Source organism: Tursiops truncatus, chromosome 12, assembly GCF_011762595.2.
Source record: "Tursiops truncatus isolate mTurTru1 chromosome 12, mTurTru1.mat.Y, whole genome shotgun sequence".
NCBI classification, from domain to species: Eukaryota; Metazoa; Chordata; class Mammalia; order Artiodactyla; family Delphinidae; genus Tursiops; species Tursiops truncatus.
This window is the reverse complement of record NC_047045.1, coordinates 21,696,468-21,717,323: the sequence shown is the minus strand read 5'-3', so window position 1 is coordinate 21,717,323 and position 20,856 is coordinate 21,696,468. Positions and strand designations below refer to the sequence as shown.

Below are 20,856 nucleotides of genomic sequence, written 5' to 3'. Positions count from 1 at the left end.
TTCTGAGTTGGGATGGCAGGCTTTCAATTTTGTTCCACAGACCACCAATAAGTTAGGAAAATATTGCACCTATATCCCCTTGTTGGAGAGTCACAATGTATATAACACCTTGATGGGAAGTCCTGTACTGAAGAGGTCTTTGACTCATTTGACCATGAAAACTTATTTTTCAGAAAACACGTGTCACTCAGGATAGTCTTACTAAGGCTGCTGTATCAAACAGTCTCTAACCCTCAGTGCTTAAAATAACACAGTTTATTTCTCTCTCACATTACATATCCACTGTTTATTGACTGGAGATCCTGTGCCATGTGGCCTTCCCTCTGGGATCCAAGGTGTCAAAGAAGCCACCATCTAAACATTTCTGGTTGTTCTAGCAGAGAGAAGGGTGAGCTCTGGATGTTTTCACAGTGAAATGTTCTAGACTGAAAGTGACATTTGAAATCTGGGCTCATAACTCATTGGCCAGAAGTAGTCACATGACCCCACCCAATCACAAGGGGCGGAGGAGGTACTGCCCTAGCACATGGCTGGTAAGCAGACAGCCAGGAACATCCAGTGAACAGCACTGACAACTAAACCTGTTAACCTGACTGAACATTAGTGGTCATTGAAGTATAGTTGGAAACGACCGCTGTTCATGGTTTTAAAAATAAGAATTGATAGTAATTACTATTCAAGAATGTCTAGCATCTATGCTGAAGTTACATGACCATACTTAATCAGGAATAAGAAGGCTTATTTTTTCCCCCACACTTATATGGGGGGAAGAAGGGGTGTCACACACACACACACAAATTCTTTTGAAAGATTTTATGAAAACAATTTCTTTTCACTTAAAATCCCTAGTGGAATTCCTACAACAGATAACAAAATAATTTTCCACCCAATTCTTCATTGCTTCTCTCAAATACAAATGCTGTATAACAAAAAGCATGGATAATTCCACAACACAGCCTCTGTCTAGGCTACCATAGGGAGGTATACCATAAATGCCCATCTACAATGACTTTTTCACAGATGTGCAGAGTTAACGCTTTCATCAGATAAATCCCATAGTGATAGCAATAAAGTTGGCATACAGTTCATCTAAACAAAAAATTAAGTGTATTTTGTGCTACTATCATAGACTCTGAAAATTAAGTTCTGATGAAGTCTACCAAATCAAATTATCTAATGTCTTGTTATCTTGTCTGATAGTTGACCACAACTGTATCACATAATGACACAGCACAAAAAGCCAGTGATGATATCCAGATATAAGTTTTGAGATGTTATCGCCCGCATACCAAACACAATGAAGGTACTTACCAGTGGTCATGCAAAACTCCTTAATTCACTGTTTCTGTGAGAATTGCAGGGCATGTTGAATTCACGTCATTTACTCAGCCATCCCCAAGTTCCTCCTCAGTTCCTCCTTATATACTTCCTATACGCGATCATAATTAAATCACTTAATACATGTAAACTGCTTTGAGCAATGCTTGGCACATAGTAGCTACTAAGTGTCGGTTGCTATCATTATTATTATTTCATGTGCTAAAAGTGATGCTTTGTATGTCACATGCCCTGCAGAGATTCTAAAGTATGGTTTGCTTTAAGCAAGTTCAATCCAGTGCTCCCAGCAGGGAGAAAGTCTAATATTCAAGGCATCTTCTATATATTATTTTCTTGTTTGTGACAGAACAGGCAAATCACCTTAGAAGTGATCAAAGTGATCAAAAATGTGTTTAAAAGATTTTGTGTGTGTGCCTCTAGATAAAAGCTACCAAGTGATTACTTGAAATGGTAAATGTTGAGAACAAATTTAAAACTTTTTGATAACTCCACCACAAAGATGCACTGATTAAAACAGCCCCTTCTCATATTACATTACCTTCAGACTATAATAAATCACTTACAATATTGTTAAAGTATTTCACTATATATTTTATTTTTATAATAATGAATCTGATATGCTCTAATCTCCTTTGGTTTGCTATACATCATCCATACATCATTCATTCCATTCACTTAAAGCATCATCTTCATGTCCAGGTATTTCTGAAGTTGGTGATTGGTCAAGACTGGATAAATCTTTATATCTCACTGAACTCAGCTCAGACTGTGTCTCAGGTGTCGAGGCTTTTGCCCCCCAGAAATCTTTGACTGCCGCCCTGGAAGAAAAACATTTTTTAAATCTTTTACGAGATGAAAACTAAATAGATTTATATTTAGTTTTCTATATATAGAAGTGCCTCCTTAGTCATGATTTATTTTTACTGTGTGGTGCACCAGCTGCATTGTGATAGTAGATGAGCCCTCAGATGTACCAGGGGGTGATACTTATGTAGGTATCAGAAATATTCTCATATAAATGAATTAGTAGGTTACAATAACCAACTTTTAAAGTTGTGATAACTACAACTAGACAACACAAATATTAATTCAATAAACGTTTTTCTTTAGCAACTACTACGTAAAATTGTAAAAATTGCATTGAAAAGCTTTCTCATGGTTGGGGATCAAGTCATGAGATTAGGTAGCTTGAACTAGGAGAGTCTCAGGAGGGATGAAGAGAGTTGGACAGTTTCAAAACCCATGTGAGAAGCATCATGGACAGGGCCTTGGATTCAACAGACAGGGAGGGGCAGACAAGGAGGACATCAATCAAGGGTGATGGCTTAGTTTCAGTCCTTCACCTACCAGTTTATAATTATGAAGATCAGTACAAAGACCACAAATATACACATAATAACTCCCATGGTCAGAACCAGAACTAGGACTGCATCAATGTCTGGTCGGCTTGATCTTTTCATCTGCAATTCTAGAGAAAAAAACACCTGATGATTATTACTACTGGAAAATAAAAGAAAATGGATATCTAAATGGAAACTTTATATTTGAAAAACTCTAGAAAAATACAGAAAGAATTAATGGAAGCAAAGTTATTAATGAACTTGCTCTGCGTGTTAGAAGTGTCCTTTTCAAACACACAGAAAAGTTGAAAGCATTTGACAATAAACATCCCACCACCTAGACACTACCATCAACATTTTAACTATCCCTCTATCCATACTCTTCTCAATCCATTGATTCATCTTATTTTTTGATGCATTTCAAGATAATCTGCTGATGTCTGCACACTTCCTACAAAATTCTTCAACAGGCAAATCATTAACTAGAGTTCAACATTCGTTTATATTTTTTCTTTTGAGGTAAAATTTATGAACACCAAATTGCACAATGATCTTAAATGTGCATTTATTTAGTTTTGGCAAATGCAAACAGACATATATAATTCAAACCCCTGAATATACACAGAATATTACTATACCCCAAAAGTTTCCTCGAGCCCCCCCAGTTAATCCCTGCCCCAACCTCTAGGGACAACTACTGTCCTGATTTTCTTTTCCACCATAGATTAGTTCTGCCTGTTCTAGAACTTCATAGGAAGGGAAACATACATTAAGCATTCTTTTGTGTAAGGTTTTTTTACTCAGTGTAATGTTTTGGAGATTCAACCATATTGTTGAATGTATCAATAGTTTTTTTCTTTTTTGTTACTGGGTACTATGCCTCAATTAGTTTATTCTATCTCCTACTGATGGACACCTATGCTGTTTCAGTTTGGGGTTATTATAAATAAACTGCTATGAACATTCTCACACCAGTCATTTTGTGAACATACATTTCCATTTCTCTTGGGTAAATACATATGAGTGGAACTGTTGGGTCATAGGGTAGAGGTATGCTTAGTTTTCCAAGAAACTGCAAGATCTTTTCCCAAACTGATTGTACTTGCTGTACTTGTTTTATAATTTTTTTTTCTCCCAGATTTTGGCTTGCCTATTCATTTTTCTAATGATTCCTTTTCTTTCTTTTTTTTTTTTTCTTTGCGGTACGCGGGCCTCTCACTGTTGTGGCCTCTCCCACCGCGGAGCACAGGCTCCGGACGCGCAGGCTCAGCGGCCATGGCTCATGGGCCCAGCCACTCCGCGGCATGTGGGATCTTCCCGGACCGGGGCACGAACCCGTGTCCCCTGAATCGGCAGGCGGACTCTCAACCACTGCGCCACCAGGAAAGCCCTCTAATGATTCCTTTTGAAGAGCTGAAGTTTTAAACTTTCTAACATAAGTTTCAGGTGTATAGCATTATAATTTGACATCTGTATCCACTGCAAAGTGATCCCCACCACAAGTCTAGTTACCATCCATCACCATACAGTTGCACTCCCCCCTTCACCCATTTCACCCACCCCTGAATTCCCTTCCCCTCTGGCAACCAGTAATCTGTTCTCTGTACCTATGAGTGTGTTTTTGTTTTATTTTGTTTGTTTTTTTAGATTCCACATATGAGTGAAATCTTTGTATTTGTCTTTCTCCAACTGACTTACTTCACTTAGGATTAATACCTTCAAGGTCCATCCACGCTGTTGCAAATGGCAGGATTTCATTCTTTTTTTATGGCTGAATAGTATTCTATTGTATGTATATATACCACATCTTTATTCATTCATCCACCAATGGACACTTAGGTGGTTTCTATATCTTGGCTATTGTAAATAATGCTGCAGTGAACACAGCGGTGCATCTATCTTTTTGAATGAGTGTTTTTATGTTCTTTGGATAAATACCCAGAAGTGAAATAGCTGTCTTATGGTAGTTCTATTCTTAATTTTTTGAGGAATCTCCATACTGATTTCCATAGTAGCTGCACCAACAATGCACAGGGGCTCCCTTTTCTCCACATCCTCTCCAACATTTGTTATTTCTTGTCCTTTTTGATAATAGCCATTCTAACAGGTGTAAGGTAATATCTCTTTGTGGTTTTGATTTGAAATTCCCTGATTAGTGATGTCAAGCATATTTTTATGTGCCTGTTGCCCATCTGTATGTCTTCTTTGGAAAAAATGTCTATTCAGATCTTCTGCCCAATTTTCAATCAGGTTGTTTGTTTTTTGTTGTTGTTGATTAGTGTGAGTTTTTATATATTTTGGCTATGAACCCCTCATCAGAGATATCATTACAAATGTCTTCTCCCATTCCATAAGTTGTCTTTTCGTTTTGATGATGGTTTCCTTTGCTGTGCAGAAGCTTTTTAGTTTGACGTAGTCCCATTTGTTTATTTTTGCTTTTGTTTCCCTTGTCTTTGAGTCAGATCTACAAAAATATCACTAAGACCTATATCAATAAGGTTACTGCCTATGTTTTTTCTAGGAATTTTATGGTTTTAGGTCTTACATTCAAGTCTTTAATCCATTTTGAGTTAATTTCTGTGTATGAGGTAAGATAGTGACCTTCTTTCATTCTTTTGTATGTGGCTGTCCAGTTTTCTCAACACCATTTTTTGAAGATGAAGTTTTTAATTCTGATGAAGCCTAATTTAGCAATCTTTCCTTTATGGTGATTGTTTTTTGTCATGTCTAAAAAGAAACTTGCCTACTCCTGAATCATACAGATACTCTCTTATGTTTCCTTTTTTAAGCTTGATGGTTTTAGCTTTTACATTTAGGACTATAATACATCTCTAATTTTTGTATACATTGTAAAGTAGGAATTGAAGCTCATTTTTCTTCATACGAATAGCCAAACACCACTTTTAAATCAGCATTCTCTCCCATATCTTTCTGTTCTTCCTGAAAATAATGCTATTATGGAGACATGACCAGTTTACCATATGCATTATAACACTGCTACATTGTAAACTGATAAAAATTCAATTTATATCAAGCATTACTTACTTAGTGAATTATGTAGCTTTCTTTTGGCTATTCCTGGCCCCTTAATCGTAGACTCATAAAAGATTCATGTGGGGAAGGGCCAGAAAGGTCATCTTATACAACTTTTATACAGATAAGCAAACCAACATCCAGGGAGACATAATGATTTGTGCAAGCTATGTTTTATGTATTTTAGTATTTTGGTAAGTACCACTCTAACAGAATTAGTCTCATATATGGGCAATCCCAACTGCTTATTCATCTGGATTTTCTTCCTGTTCTTTAAACACCATGCAGTATAATCTTCCATTTTCCTTGGTAATTCTAGAGCTATAAACTCAATTTAGTAATCTCGCTAAATAGTTCCAAGTATGGTAGACAATTTATATCATATTTATATTCCAACATTGTTGGATTTTAAAAATCTTTTTATTTTTGATAATTTTAGATTTATAGAAGCAGTGGGATTTTTTAAGCTCAAATTTAAAAAAACCTTTTAGGATTAAAACTTGAGAAGAAATGCAAAATTTCTTTCCATTTATCTACTACCCTGCAATACTAGCCAAGAGAAGATGGAGAATGAGAGGTATAAAGATTTTGGTTCATTTCAATGGTAGTCTTCTTGCGAGGGTCCCTTAGATTACTTTTGTATCTAATAAAAAGATAGTCTGCATTTCTACTGAAATTTTCTGATAAAAAACAGGCTGAATTTCGATGCTCTCACTTTTTAGAAAAACTCAGTTTATGTTTATATTAGTTTCTTAGGGCCACCATAACAAAGTACCACTAACTAGGTGGCTTAAAAACAACAGAAATATATTGTCTCACAGTTTTGGAAGATAAACGTCTGAACATAAGGTGATGGTAAGGCCATGCTCTCTCCAGTGGCTCTGGGGAAGGATCCTTCCTTTCCTCTTCCAGCTTCTGGTAGCCCCAGATGTTCCTTGGCTTGTGATAGCACAACTCCAATCTCCGTGTGTCTTCACATGGCTGTCTTCTCCCCGCGTGTCTTTGAGTCTTCACATACATTCTCCTGTCTCTCTGTGTGGCTGTGTCTAAATTTCCTTCTTCTTATAAGGACACTAGTCATATTGGATTAAAGGCCCACTCTCCTCTAGTGTGTATGATTTTGTCTTAACTGAATTAATTACATCTGCAACCACCCTATTTCCAGACACAGTCACATTCCTGAAGTTCTAGGAGTTTGGACTTGAAAGTATCTTTTCAGGGGGACATAATTCAATCAAAACCATGCCTAACTATGAAAGACAACTATTGTGGAAGTGAAAAACCTGTTATATGAGAGAATGGATGGGACATTTTCATTAATTAAACCATATTTACCCTGAAAATATTTCAATCATGCATTCGTTTCAAGCCAGTACCATATTGTGTGAACATTTATAGCCAAAATACTTGTTTGATGTCTAAAGAGCCAAAAGGGTCTGTCACAGCGGTATGCCCAATTGTCCTTTTTAAAAGAAACTAATAAATACCAAAGTTTTCTGAAAACATTTTGTCATTTAACCGGTGCATGTGCTGAGATGGCAGAGCTACCCCACCAGCCTTGGACAGCTACAAGAGAGAAAAATCAACTTTGTCTCACTTGCTGACACTGGGGTCTGTGCTCCAGCCCTTAGCTTACACATGTTGCCTTCTAACATAGGAAGAGCTAACCACTACTAAGCTGTCCTAACAGGGACCAAGCTGTGGGGAATATAACTGAGAATGGCCTTTGAATCCTTTAATATCCTGAACTATGACTCACTGAGATACTTTTTAGTTGATGATGTTTGGTCCTTTTTTGCCTTTTATAGCACTTGATTGAAATTATCCTTTTAATAACACCTGTTATCCCAACATAGGAGTAAGGTTATTAGCTTTCACCATAAAGATGGTTTTTTAAGGACACTGAGCAACACATCAAAGAAAGTTATAGTTTATTTTTTAAAATCACCCCCAAAACACCTTATCTTGTTTCCAGTTCAGTAAAGGGTGTTATGTTTCATGGTATCTCTAGACTGCAGCTTGAGTTCTTTACTTGGGATTGAGAAATAGCTTCAAGAAATCCATGAACTCTCTTAAAATTATGGGTAACTTTTGGCATGTTAGTATATGTGGGTATTTTTCTGGGAAAAGCCTCCTGAGCCTTGATTGGATTCTCAAAAGAACTTGTGACCAAACCCCTCACACACCCAAAAACACAGATGACAACAATAAAAATGGTTAAGAGCAACTCAACAAAAGGAAATAATTATTTGGATATAGAAGACATCATAGTTTAAATTGAAAAGACATGCACATGGATCCTTTATGCAAGGGAAGCACAGTTTCTAACATGTAAAATTATGTTCGGGTCAAGATTTGTGTTTTGTGACATATATTGAGGACTGTATTGTTTCATAAAAAAATGTCTTCGAATGAATAATTTTTAAAAAGATGTGCTTTGACATAACGTTTCTTAATTTTATTTATTTTACTGTATCAAAACTTTTGTTAAGCATCCATTAGAATTCTATGTATCCATTTTCACCTCTGTGATAGAAGTAAAAGTAAGAATATAATTCAAGTTAAAGGACTGTTCTTTGGAGATACTTCAGGAATACACCAGTTTCCCAAAGTGAGGTACATCTGACTCTCTTTGTGGAAAAAAATAAGAATTAAGTATTACCTTGTAGAAAAGTCTAAATGGTATAAAACTAGTGGTTCCCAAAATGTGATCTCTGGACCAACAGCACCTAGGAACTTGTTTGAAATGGAAATTCTTGTGCCAGCTCCACTAAAGATCTACAGAATCAGAAATTATAGGGGTTGGGCTAATGATCTGTGTTTCAACAAGACCTCCAGGTGATTTTGATGTGCTTTGAAGTTTGAGATATAAGCAAACCAAAACATTGCTGGGTACTTACCAGTTGTTGTATAGATTGTGAATTTAATAGATGCTACTATTTCATTATTATCCAACGTTTCACACTCAAAAGCCTTGGGGTGAGTATCCCTGTGAACCTCCAGGATTGCTGAATCATTTCCAAGTATAATGGCTTGCTATTTTAAAAGAAAAAAAAAGGTATCAACATTCTTCATGAAAACTTAAGATCAGGAAACAATTTATTTCTTGTAACAAAATAAGAGTCACTTTCTCTCATTCTAGTACAGTAATTAATTATGCACATGTATTTTAAAGTCAGATAATCCAGATAACAAGTACCAACTTCCTGCCTGTGTGAAGCAGGGCAAGTTACTCTCTGCATCTCAGCTGCAGCTGGTCCTCCATATCCTTGGGTTCCATGTCAGTGGGCTCAACCAACCGGAGATTAAAAATATTCAGGAAAAAAATTCCAGAAAGTTCCAAAAAGCAAAACTTGAATTGGTTGCACACTAGTAGTTACTTGGCATTTACATTTTATTTACAACTATTTATATAGCATTTACATTGTATTATAAATAATCTAGAGATGATTTAAAGTATATGGGAGGATGTACTTATGTTATATGCAAATACTACGCCATTTTACATATGGAACTGGGCATCCCCAGTTTTGGTATCTGAAGGGGTCCTGGAATCAATCCCCTGAGCATACTGAGCAACAACTGTATTTATCTGTAAATGGGTATAATGACAGGAATTACCTCATAGATTTTTATGTGAGTAAAAGAAACTCTAGCACTTTGTGTATGTCTGGCACTGAATAAGTCCTCTATTAATGTTAGCTACTGTTATCAGTACTGTTTGTACTATATATACAAATGAAACTACTGCTTCCAAAATAGGACACTTTACATAAAATAGGTGTTTTTAAGTTCTGATAGTAGCTGGCCCTAAGGCATATGTAAAGTCTTAGCCTCCCTACGCAATGAAAAAATTTAAATCCCAATAATAATAAAGTTGCATGATTTTAACTTCATTTTTGCAAACTGCTTTTAAAGAGAAAGTTTTCTGAGAGTCATCAAGCACTGGGAAACAAATTTTATCACTCACTAGAAAGCACCAAATTACATACATTCATTACTCACTTGGTCTGGCCTTAGAAGTCTCCAAATATATTTGAAACGGTTTACAGGAGATGTATGAACACATGCTAGCCTAACACTTTCAAGACTTTCTGAAATTGGTTTACCCCCTGAAATAAAGAAAAATTAAATACATATATACCAATGGGCACTGTAAACCGCTTTATACACAATACTACTTTTAAAAGTCACTTCCAACTTTAAAACCAATTACATGCTGGAAGTTAGCAAATGTATTACTGAAAGTCTGACTGTAGAGGAGCAGAGAGGCGTCAAAGATTAAGTCGCCAAAAGAGGCAGGTAGAAAACACCATACCTGTCTGTTCCTTCAGCAGAATAAATCGTGAAGAAGAGATAGCAAGGGCAAACTACTTAGTGATCTATTAAACTTTGAGATCTACTAGTGGCTTCCAATTTACTGGTTAGGGTCAGAACCCCCCTCCCGCCCCATACACTCCGCCCCTTCCATGTTTAAAGATAATGGAATCTGACTAGTGAAAGGTGGTATAGAGTGGCTCTCGAAGTTCCCAATGTAGGGTTTACCAATCTACTGATAAGCTGTCACGACCAAAGTGTCAAAAGCGTTTCACTTGAGGACAGCCTCCACCACAGACCCTGAGTGCAATATGGTTCCAGTGTACTAGAGAGAATATATGTTAAATTTACACATCACTGAAAAAATGTGAAGCAAAAGTAGAAAGAGTTGTAACTGCCTAGAGAAGCGGAAGCTTAAGTTTTCTTATGAATTCCTTTCAGTATATCATTTGATCACCTCCTTCCACTCACGGCAACCTGAGGTTAAGGATATTTCCCCAGAGTAAATGCTTCCTCAGTCTCCCTCCAATACATAGGCCAACTCACAGCCACAATCTACTGGTCCACGACATTCTTCCACCCGTAGGATACATTTGGATTCACTCCCAGGGCATCCATTTGTTAATATAACTTCTCTTATACCAACACCTTTGGTAAAAGAAATCAGCAAATGTTAAAAATAATAATAATAATTCCAGAGTTCCTTTACTTTTGCACCTAGGTCTTTTTGAGACTTTTCTCCTAATTTCAGAAATTAAATTCCTAAATTCAGGGTAATAACATTTAGATATTTTTAGGTCCCTCATTTTGAATTATTTCATAAAACAGCATTTTCCAAAGCGAGTTACATGAAACACTATTTCCTCTGGTTGTTACCATAAGAAAAAGGATTCCATGATTATATACATTTGGAAATTATACATTACATTAAAATGAAAGGAACCTCTTTCCTCAGAATTTTAGGGGAACTTTTAATATGCTAGTAAATTAATGTGCTTTTATGTGGAAACTTTCATTGATCTAAGATGTAAAATTTTTACATTTTAACATCTTTGAAATCAGAATGCATCTTAGAATTGACAGTGTGTCAAGAATGGCAGCATTTTTCCTTTTTTAGAGATGCATAAAATGTGATTATCACAGCCAAGAAAGTCTTAGATTTGATGAAATACAGTAGTACACAGGATCTTCTAAATTTATTTGACCATGGAACTTTTTTTGGGGGGGTGGGGTGGGTTGAGCTTGCAGAGGAAATTACAAAAATTAGATTTTAACATAAATGATGCTTTTTAATATCTAAATTGGTAAAAATCCCTGTATTAAATACATCAGGATAGACTATTAATGACCAAATCTCCATTTCCAAAAAGATACTCTCATTAGAATTGCAATACATTTCAGAGCAAGAAATCACGTCTTTACTGACTGATCTCAGATCTCCACTGAGTTTGCCCTACCATCACCAAAATTGAAGGAAATGATAAAAGCTGGTTCAGTGACGTGTTGAACATGTCCTGTGATAAATGACCTGTGATTAAGACTCTGTTGTCACAGGCTAAGGAATAGCCCATCTTGATATCCTTTCTACCAGATTCCCTCTTTCAGTCCCTGCAAGATGATAATCATAAAACCCATTCTTAAGGCAAGGGAAAGTTGAAGTCTAGAGATGGCTTATAACAGCGCTCCTCAAACTTCAGAGTGATTGCAAAACACCTGGAGACATACTAACATGTGAATTCTGATTCAGTAAGTAGGTCTGCAGTAGGTCCTAAGGTTCTGCATTTCTAACAAGGTCTCAGTCGATGCTGATGTAGCAAGTCTGTGGACCAAACTTTGAGACACAAAGGAGAGTACTCCATATAAGATAAAGAGAAGGAAGGTTGGAGGGGGAAAGGTCTCTTGATTAAAAGAGATGCTTAAGAATGGCTGCAGAATGGCTCCCCTTGAATTTATGAATGGCACTTCTCTAGAGGCATAGCCTTATTCTGAAATGCATATTTTCCAAGCAGGTATTTTATGCATTTACTTAGCCAGATACAGTTTATCGCAAGGATGTGTGTAGATGTGAGATTTTCTGTAAGTCCATACTTAAAAATCTGCCTGTGTATTCCAAGAAAAGAAAACTTTTTGACTGCTAAAATACTGTTTTGGGGTTCAACAGAATTTTCACTAAGGCATTTTTTCCTTTAAATAGTTGTTATAAATTGAAAAGATTTCTTAATACTTAAAATTATAGATGTGAAATATTGCCTTTTATGGTTTATTTTCTTTTTAGAACTTATCACCATCTGACATATTACATGTTTTACATATTATTGGGTGGGCCAAAAGGCTCATTCGATTTTTTCCGTAAGATGGTTCTAGTAGCACTTAGTTGTCTTTAACTTCATACGAAACAATTTTGTTAGATAGTATGTGACAGCTATCATATCAGCGTGCATTTAAAAAAAGACTTATCAAAATTGGTGAATTTTTGTGTAGCCATTTTAATATTGAAGATGGAAGAAAAAAAGCAACATTTTTTGGCATATAATGCTTTATTATTTCAAGAAAGGTAAAAATGCAACTGAAACGCACAAAAAGATTTGTGCAGTGTATGGAGATGGTACTGTGATGGACTGAACATGTCAAAAGTGGTTTGTGAAGTTTTGTGCTGGAGATTTCTCACTGGACGATGCTCCACAGTCAGGTAGACCAGTTGAAGTTGACAGCAATCAAATCGAAACAGTAATTGAGAACAATCAATGTCATACTACGCAGGAGATAGCCGACATACTCAAAAATATCCAAATCAAGCGTTGAAAATCATTGGCACCAGCTTGGTTATGTGAATCGCTTTGATGTTTGGGTTCCAGGTAAGTTAAGCAAAAAAAACCTTCTTGACCATATTTCTGCATGCGATTCTCTACTGAAAAGTAATGAAAACATTCGTTTAATGAAAACGTTCCATTTTTAAAACAAATTGTGACAGGCAATGAAAAGTGGACGTTGTAACCATGTGGAACGGAAGAGATTATGGGGCAAGCGAAATGAACCACCACCAAACACACCAAAGGCTGGTCTTCATCCAAAGAAGGTGATGTTGTGTATTCGGTGGGATTGGAAGGGAGTCCTCTACTATGAGCTCCTTCGGGAAAACCAAACGATTAATTCCAACAAGTACTGCTCCCAGTCAGACCATCTGAAAGCGGCACTCGACGAAGTGTCCAGAATGAGTCAACAGAAAACGCATAATCTTCCAGCAGGATAATACAAGACTGTGAGTTTCTTTGATGACCAGGCGAAAACTGTTACAGCTTGGCTGGGAAGTTCTGATTCATCCATCATATTCACCAGACGTTGCACCTTCAGATTTCCATTTATTTCGGTCTTTACAAAATTCTCTTAATGGAAAAAATTTCAATTCCCTGGAAGACTGTAAAAGGCACCTGGAACAGTTCTTTGCTCAAAAAGATAAAAAGTTTTGGGAAGATGGAATTATGAAGTTGCCTGAAAAATGGCAGAAGGTATTGGAGCAAAAGGTTGAATATGTTGTTCAATAAAGTTCGTGGTGAAAATGAAAAATGTGCCTTTTATTTTTACGTAAAAAACCGAAGGCACTTTTAATCTCTTTGCCCCTACCAAAAAATATGTTCTTTGAAGGCAGAGAGTTTCCACTTCTTTGTTCACTGCTTTATTCCTAGCACCTATAACAATACCTGACACAGAGCAGGCAAGAATAAAAAAACAGAAAACAAAAAAAAAATTGCTGAATAAACAAATATAATATATAATTTCTGAAGTACACCTTTTTTTTAAAAAAATTTATTTACTTATTTTTGGCTGCTTTGGGTCTTTGTTACTGCACGTGGGCCCTCTCCAGTTGTGGCGAGCGGGGCCCTCTCCCATTGCGGAGCACGGGCTCCAGGCGCACGGGCTTCAGTAATTGTGGCACGTGGGCTCAGCAGTTGTGGCGCACGGGCTTAGTTGCTCCGCGGCACGTGGGATCCTCCCGGACCAGGGCTTGAACTCGTGTCCCCTGCATTGGCAGGCGGATTCTTAACCACTGCGCCACCAGGGAAGTCCCTGAAGCACATCTTTAAATAATAGAGTAGGACAGTATCAATTACTAGAATTGTCATAAAAATAATTCTCTACCTGTGAAAATTTCTCAAGTAAGCAGCCAGAAGATGTAATTTGCAAATGAATAAACACAGGTTTATTACACAGAATTTCTCTAATTTTCTGACTCTGACACACTAAGAAGTGAAAGTAAAAAACAGGTTTCAAACTATCTCAAGAGACAGAAAGTACAATAATGGTTGCAAGGGGCTGGGGGGAGTGGGGAATTACTGTTGAATTGGTGCGGAGGTTTCAGTTTGGGATGATGAAAAAGTTCTGGGGTGGATCGTGGTAATGATTGCATGGCAATGTGAATGTGCTTAATTTCACTAAATTGTACCTTCAAAAAATTGTTAAAGTAGTAAATTTTTTGTTAAGTCTATTTTAACATCATTTAAAAAATGCTATCTCAAAAACAATTCAGGCACAATTTTTGACCAAAAAATAAAAAACGTACATATTGTTCTGATCCATACCTGCATGGACTTTCTGTCTTCTTATCCTCTGGTTTTTGTCCTTCCCTCCTGTCACTGTCTTTTTTCCAAGGCAGATTCTATTTAGAATAAACTTAATTTCATTGTGAATTATCTACTGTCTTCTTAGCACACTAGTCTATAGTGGTTCTCAAAAGATGGTCTTTTAAAAAACAGCATCAGCTTCATTTATGAACTTGTTTAGAAATACAAATTCTTAGACCCCTTCAAAGGCCTAGTGAGTTAGAAATTTTGAAGTAGGCCTAGCAATCCATGTTTTAACAAGCCCTGCAGGCACCTAGGGTGAACACTTAAGTTTGAGAAACACTGGTCTATTATAGCATGTGTAGTCTTAATCCCACCCCCACGTAAGAGATTTTTATGTCCAATTTCTATTCAAGGAATGATCAAAATAAGTTATAGTTTTTGAATATTATTTTCCCCACAAAGCCAATACCTCTTTTCTCTAAAACATGACATATAAATTGGGAAAATGTGTCATTAAGAATAGACTATTACAAATAAAGTAAATTTCTTGATAGATTTGCCAGCACAGTATGTGGAAGACATCTGTGAGATGCATCAGAAGATCTTTCATCTTCTGAACATCTGTGAGATAAAGTTTTACTTTGGTGAAAGCAGTTTATGTGCCCCTCCTCCCAAAATATATACATATAGGGATTTGGCTTAAAGTAAGACCTACAGGTTATGAACTGAAAATACCCTACCTTGTAAAGCAATCAGTTTGAGTTTTGTGTGTAAATCATAGATATTAGAAATAGAAATCAGTGAGAGATGAATGAGAGTACACATTGTTTTTACCCCCCCGCCCCGTCCCAATACAATGTTATTTATCTGCTCTATGCTACTTACCGCATGTAACGGTGCACATCCCAAATTCTACTTCTTTGACTGTTGTCCTATTTGAAACTAAACATAAATGCAAAAATACATTATTTAATCATAGGAAAACTTTTCTAAGTGAAGAACTCTTACTTGGGGATGGAGGATACAAGCACTTATCATATGGGAAGCAGACATTTTTAAAGTTTTATTAAATCAGAAAAGCAATGCCATTCCTAGTACATCTTCTATTACTGTTTAAATCAAAAGAAAACTAAACCTTTGAAGAATTAAATTAGGAAATAACTTACAAAGATTTATGTTTAAACCTTGTACATAATTTAAAAATAATGTTTTTCATCAGTGTAATACATGGTGAGTTAAAGTTATATAGGAGGTCAGAAAAACACAAAAAAGCCTGCCAATTATAGGGCCCAATTTTTTCTATTCTCTGTTTTCCAAAAAACTTTGAGTGTGTTATTTCTACCCAAAAAGAAGTAGTTATGCAAAGTGTTCATTAAAATTATGTTATAGATTGGTTCTACTCATTCTCAGGTTAAGATGGTAAATTATTCCTAAGAATTTATTTCGACACTTTATTTAGCAGGATAATTTAGGAATATATAAGTATTCGAGTAGCTAAATATTGTTGGTTTTAAATCTCAAGTTTCTCTTTTTCTAATTGTTCTGAAATCTGACATGAATTCCACTAGCTGTAGCATATAATCAATTCTTCATAACTCAGATTAGGACTAAAAGCTCAATAAAAATAAATATTAAATGAGGTGCTAGAAGGTAATTTTTAAAAGGCATTATGTCCTGAGGCAACAATATTACATGGGACTATGCATCAAAATTGGAGTCCAAATTGCTACTCTACCACTAATTAGCTTTTCTGAGTTTGGGCAAATTCCTTCAACTGTGTCAGGCCTATTTAACCCCTCTGCAAAATTTGGAAAGGAGAACCTATCTGATTATCATAAGAATTAAACATGATAAAGTACATGCAAGCATTCTGTAACTTGTTTAGCCCTACCAGCATTCTTAAGATAGCATAACCTCATTCACACTTCATTCATTTTGCACTTATTAATTTCATATAATTCTAAGAATTTTTCCTATTTTGATTATTGTAATTTTTCATAAACACTTCTATACTTATAAGCACCAAATACAGTGCCTTGAATATACAGCAAGCAAATATACACTTGATGTATATATAAGTAAATCAATATTGACTTCGTGAAATAATTTGGACTATGACTCTCATCAATTATGAATTGACATTTTTGCTTGAAACGCTTGGATACCTTCTGCTAGTACATTATGAAACATAAATTTGAATCTAAGACATTATAACTCCATCACCTGGGTTTAGCCTGAACTCTAGCATTTACAGATAGAACTATCCCTTGACCAGTTTAAATTGTTAATTACTTTTAAAACTAGAGGGAAGCAATAGCCACTACGCTTTAGAACATGCTCTTTTCTACCCTAGTCCTCTTTTTCATATTTCCAAAGTCAAGGACTTCTCCAAGCTCTCTGAAATGTAATGTTATCAAGGCAGTACAAACCTCAATTCCACCATTAACATCAGATAGTCAATTTCTTTATGTCGCTGAGGGTCACTATCCGTCATCAGGAAGCAAAAGAATGGCTGATAAATACAGCACCTACTTTGTACTTATAGGAGACATAAGAGTGCCAAGGATATTTAAAAGACTCTCAGAAGGGTCAATTTATGGAGGGAAGAGAAGTATTCTCCTTTAGATGGCTGAAAACCTGCAACTGACCTTTTACCTACAAGCACCTGAGCTACTAATCAATATAACATGTACCACAGCTTGTCAAGTTTTATTGCTTAGTGAGCCAGGAGAATAAGGCAAATTTATGTATCAAACACAGGCTCAGTCTTTGTTGGTTAACATGTATTGTATCATCTAACAAAGCCTCTAGTTGGATCCCTTTATTGGTGTTTTCTACTGCCACCGTTCCTTTGTGACTCAAAGTTGAACTTACAAATAAAACACTATCACACTGCAGAGGTGCTCAAGGGTGGAGGCTGCATGAAGCTGACACGGGGCTTCCGGGGAATTTTGTCAGCATCTTGTTTTATCTAGATGTGTCACCGTGAGGGGAATTGGGAACTCCCTTGAGTTCTAACCCAAAGTGCAAATGTGAAAAACGGAGGAAGACCTCAGGCACTTTGGAACTTCAAGGAAAAAAAAAAAAAATCTGCAATGGAAAGGAAAAAACATAACTGCAAGGGGAGTCAAAATCGGTCCCCGTGGTGGGAAGCTACTCTCTGATGCTTAAAAAAATAATCACCTATTCCCTTGTCCAGAGCAATATTTTGCAGTATTTCTGTAGCAATTTCTATACGTGTGCTCGTTTATCTTGCTCTGGTTTTGGAGAATTAGCACATCTTTTTTTTAAGGCCATGAGGTGTGCGATAATGTATAAATTCGGGGTTGTTTTTGAGAGAGAGCTCTACAGATGTTAACTTGGATAATTCTCATCGTCCTCAAAGAGCAGGGAAGGCTTGACCCTCAAAGGGTGCCTGCGGGTCCCCGCCAAGGAGCCTCCCACACTTACCATCCGTCCTGGCCTCAGCCGGGGGCTCGTTCTCGGCCTCGCTGTCGTTTTCAGCCTCCTCCTCGGCCTCGTTCTCGCCCTCGCCCTCGCCCTCGCCCTCGCCCTCGACCTCGTTGGCCAAGCTGGGATCCTGGACCGCGGTGACGTCGATCCCGAACGTTGACTGGAGGCCCGCCAGGAGCAGCCAGCCGACTGTCAGCAGCAGCCTGTCTGAGCAGCCTGCGCCCCCGGGGCCCATGGTTCTCGGCCCGGACGGCCGCCCAAGGTGCAGTCGCAGCCGCCCGCTCCAGATGAGAGGTGCTTCGAAGAGAGAAGCCCGACTCCGAACGCCCACACCGTGCCCCGGCAACCACTGAGACGTCACGGAACGTCACCATCGCGCTGGGCCCACTGAACGCGCGTAGGCCTGACCACAGGGGTCCCAAGGGCCACTTCCGTCGGCGCTCGGGTACACCCCGCCCCTTCCGGCGTTCTAGGCCAACCCGGCACGCTGGGCGGGTCCATGCCTTCGCACTTCCTCATTAGGCGAGCTGCCAGCCAACTGCTGGGGGTGGCCGTTTTCCCTCACCCTGCTTTGTGCTAAAAGGTGCTCGTCCTTCCTGCATTTACGCCTCAACAAACCAGACTCCCTAGAGCCCAAGCACTCTCTATATGACTTGGCTTCAAATTACTTATGCACAATAGCCAACTCGGCATGTATCAAGAATGATTCACCATGGCCTTGTTAAGTAGGTTGCCCCAAACTTGATCCGTATCTGCAGGTGAGGCTTGATTTGTAGAGGATATAGGGGTGCACTTTCTCTCTTTGATCTGAACACTATTGCTGTTGCAGCTCAGGCATGTACTCACGTTTTAAGAATTTGTGCAGTGCCATCAGCTCCGCGTGGGGCTTCGTTGCAAGGTGGGGGTAAAGGAAAGGAGAGGGGAAGATGCAACTACTGTCAAACTAGTTCTTCTCCTTTCTCTACTTGGATAGCTGATGTTTTGGGAACCAAATGTCGGACTTAACCTTTGTCTCTTGTGAATGTCTGTCTTCGTGCTTTTGGCCTACTTTTTAAGGTCTCATTGAGATTCTTCTGAAATCTGATTCTGTTGCCTTAATATATTAAATATTTCTCCCAAGTTTGATTTGGAAAAAGTTTCCTTCAGATCACTAACAAAATGTTTAAAAGGGCAACAGGCCAAGAATAGAGCACTAAGAAGTCAGTCTCTGACAATGATCCACTAATCCACACGTTGATTTAACCCAAGAATCAATTCTTTTACTAAAAAAGAGTTCTGTCTTTTACTAAGGTTGAATCAGACTGGAAGCTAGAATACCTTGGCATTCCCACTTGAATCAGTAGAAAATATTAGAGGTAAGTGTAACTCCCCACTGTCCTCTTGATGGTACTTAGTAGTATCACTGTGTCCAATTTTGTCATAGAAAGAAATGAAATTCAGTCAGGTTCCTTCAGTTAATGGTGTTAATTTCAAGAGGTCAGCTCTAATTAATTAAAATTTCCTGAAGAATAGACTCATAGGCTTTTTGAGTCAAAGAAAGCTTAGAAATAATCTAACACTCCAAGTTCCTTATTTTTAGGTGAAGAGATTAAGAACTGGAGAGACGGGGGTGGGGGGGGTGATGAATTGTGCGATTGGGATTGACATGTATACACTGATGTGTATAAAATTGATGAATAAGAACCTGCTGTATAAAAGAATAAAATAAAAAGAACTGGAGAGATTAAATGACTCACCCAAGATCATCCAGAAAATTATCTGTAGTGCAGGGCCTCACAACCACATTTCCTGAATGCTCATTCAATGCTTAGTGTTTCATATGATTTTAAATTAACAATGAAGAAGCAGTCAGTGGGTAGTCAAGAGTTCAAGGACTGAAAACAAATTAGGGTTAAAGTTTTTTTATCTTGTTATTCCACATTTGACTTGATCTAATAGCTATAATGTGGTATTAAGAAAATATTGATGAATAGATGGTTTGATGGATTTCTGTTTCGGGTTTGAAACAAAGCTCATTTGGCTATGTTTATATATAATATTATCCACTACCTTGAGGTTTAATGTCTAAATTCATATGACACATGGGCTGAAGAGTAATCTACTACAGAGTGAACTTCAGGCATAAACTGGCTTTTTTTTTTTTTTTTACATCTTTATTGGAGTATAATTGCTTTACAATGGTGTGTTAGTTTCTGCTTTATAACAAAGTGAATCAGTTATACATATACGTATGTTCCCATATCTCTTCCCTCTTGCATCTCCCTCCCTCCCACCCTCCCTATCCCACCCCTCCAGGCGGTCACAAAGCACCGAGCTGATATCCCTGTGCTATGCGGCTGCTTCCTACTAGCTATCTACCTTACGATAAACTGGCTTTTGGAACATATGTACAACCAGCCTCAGCAGACTAACAGCAAAGCAAGTAACTGAGAAACCTATTAGGAGGGTCTTCAGAGCCACTTATTTGTAGCAAAAGTAGATTACTTGAAACAAAAATGAAATTTTTATTTGAATTTTTCTTTCAAAAATGCTTTTAGTTTTGAAAATAGTGAGACAAGAACTGCTAAGAATGGTCAGTATTAAAGTTCAAATTGGTATTGGTAAGGAGGCCATAATAATATATCAACTAAAATACCATAAAATATTAGAGCAACTCAAAAGATTGTGAGGGATATTAAAATGAGAAATTAAGAGATGATCTTGAGGCACAAAGATGTTTGTTTCATGGCCAAATGAGTCCAAATTTTTTCTTTTTTAAATGCTAAGAAAAATAAGTCACCCATTATGCTTTCAAGCACAAACTTGAAAAAGAA

The 20,856-nt window shown here is 37.3% G+C and overlaps 1 protein-coding gene across 1 annotated transcript; it reads right to left on the bottom strand.

Annotated features, from left to right (window-relative positions):
• Nucleotides 1-1,956: 1,956 nt before the first annotated feature.
• On the bottom strand, nt 1,957-20,281 carry SPACA1 (sperm acrosome associated 1). The gene is made up of 7 exons (XM_073789423.1): nt 18,041-20,281; nt 15,476-15,532; nt 10,575-10,676; nt 9,717-9,823; nt 8,612-8,747; nt 2,686-2,806; nt 1,957-2,156 (listed from the first exon to the last, which is right to left on the bottom strand). Exons 1-7 carry the CDS (start codon nt 18,276-18,278, stop codon nt 1,997-1,999), a joined length of 921 nt encoding a protein of 306 aa, XP_073645524.1. The 5' UTR covers nt 18,279-20,281; the 3' UTR covers nt 1,957-1,996.
• Nucleotides 20,282-20,856: the final 575 nt, after the last annotated feature.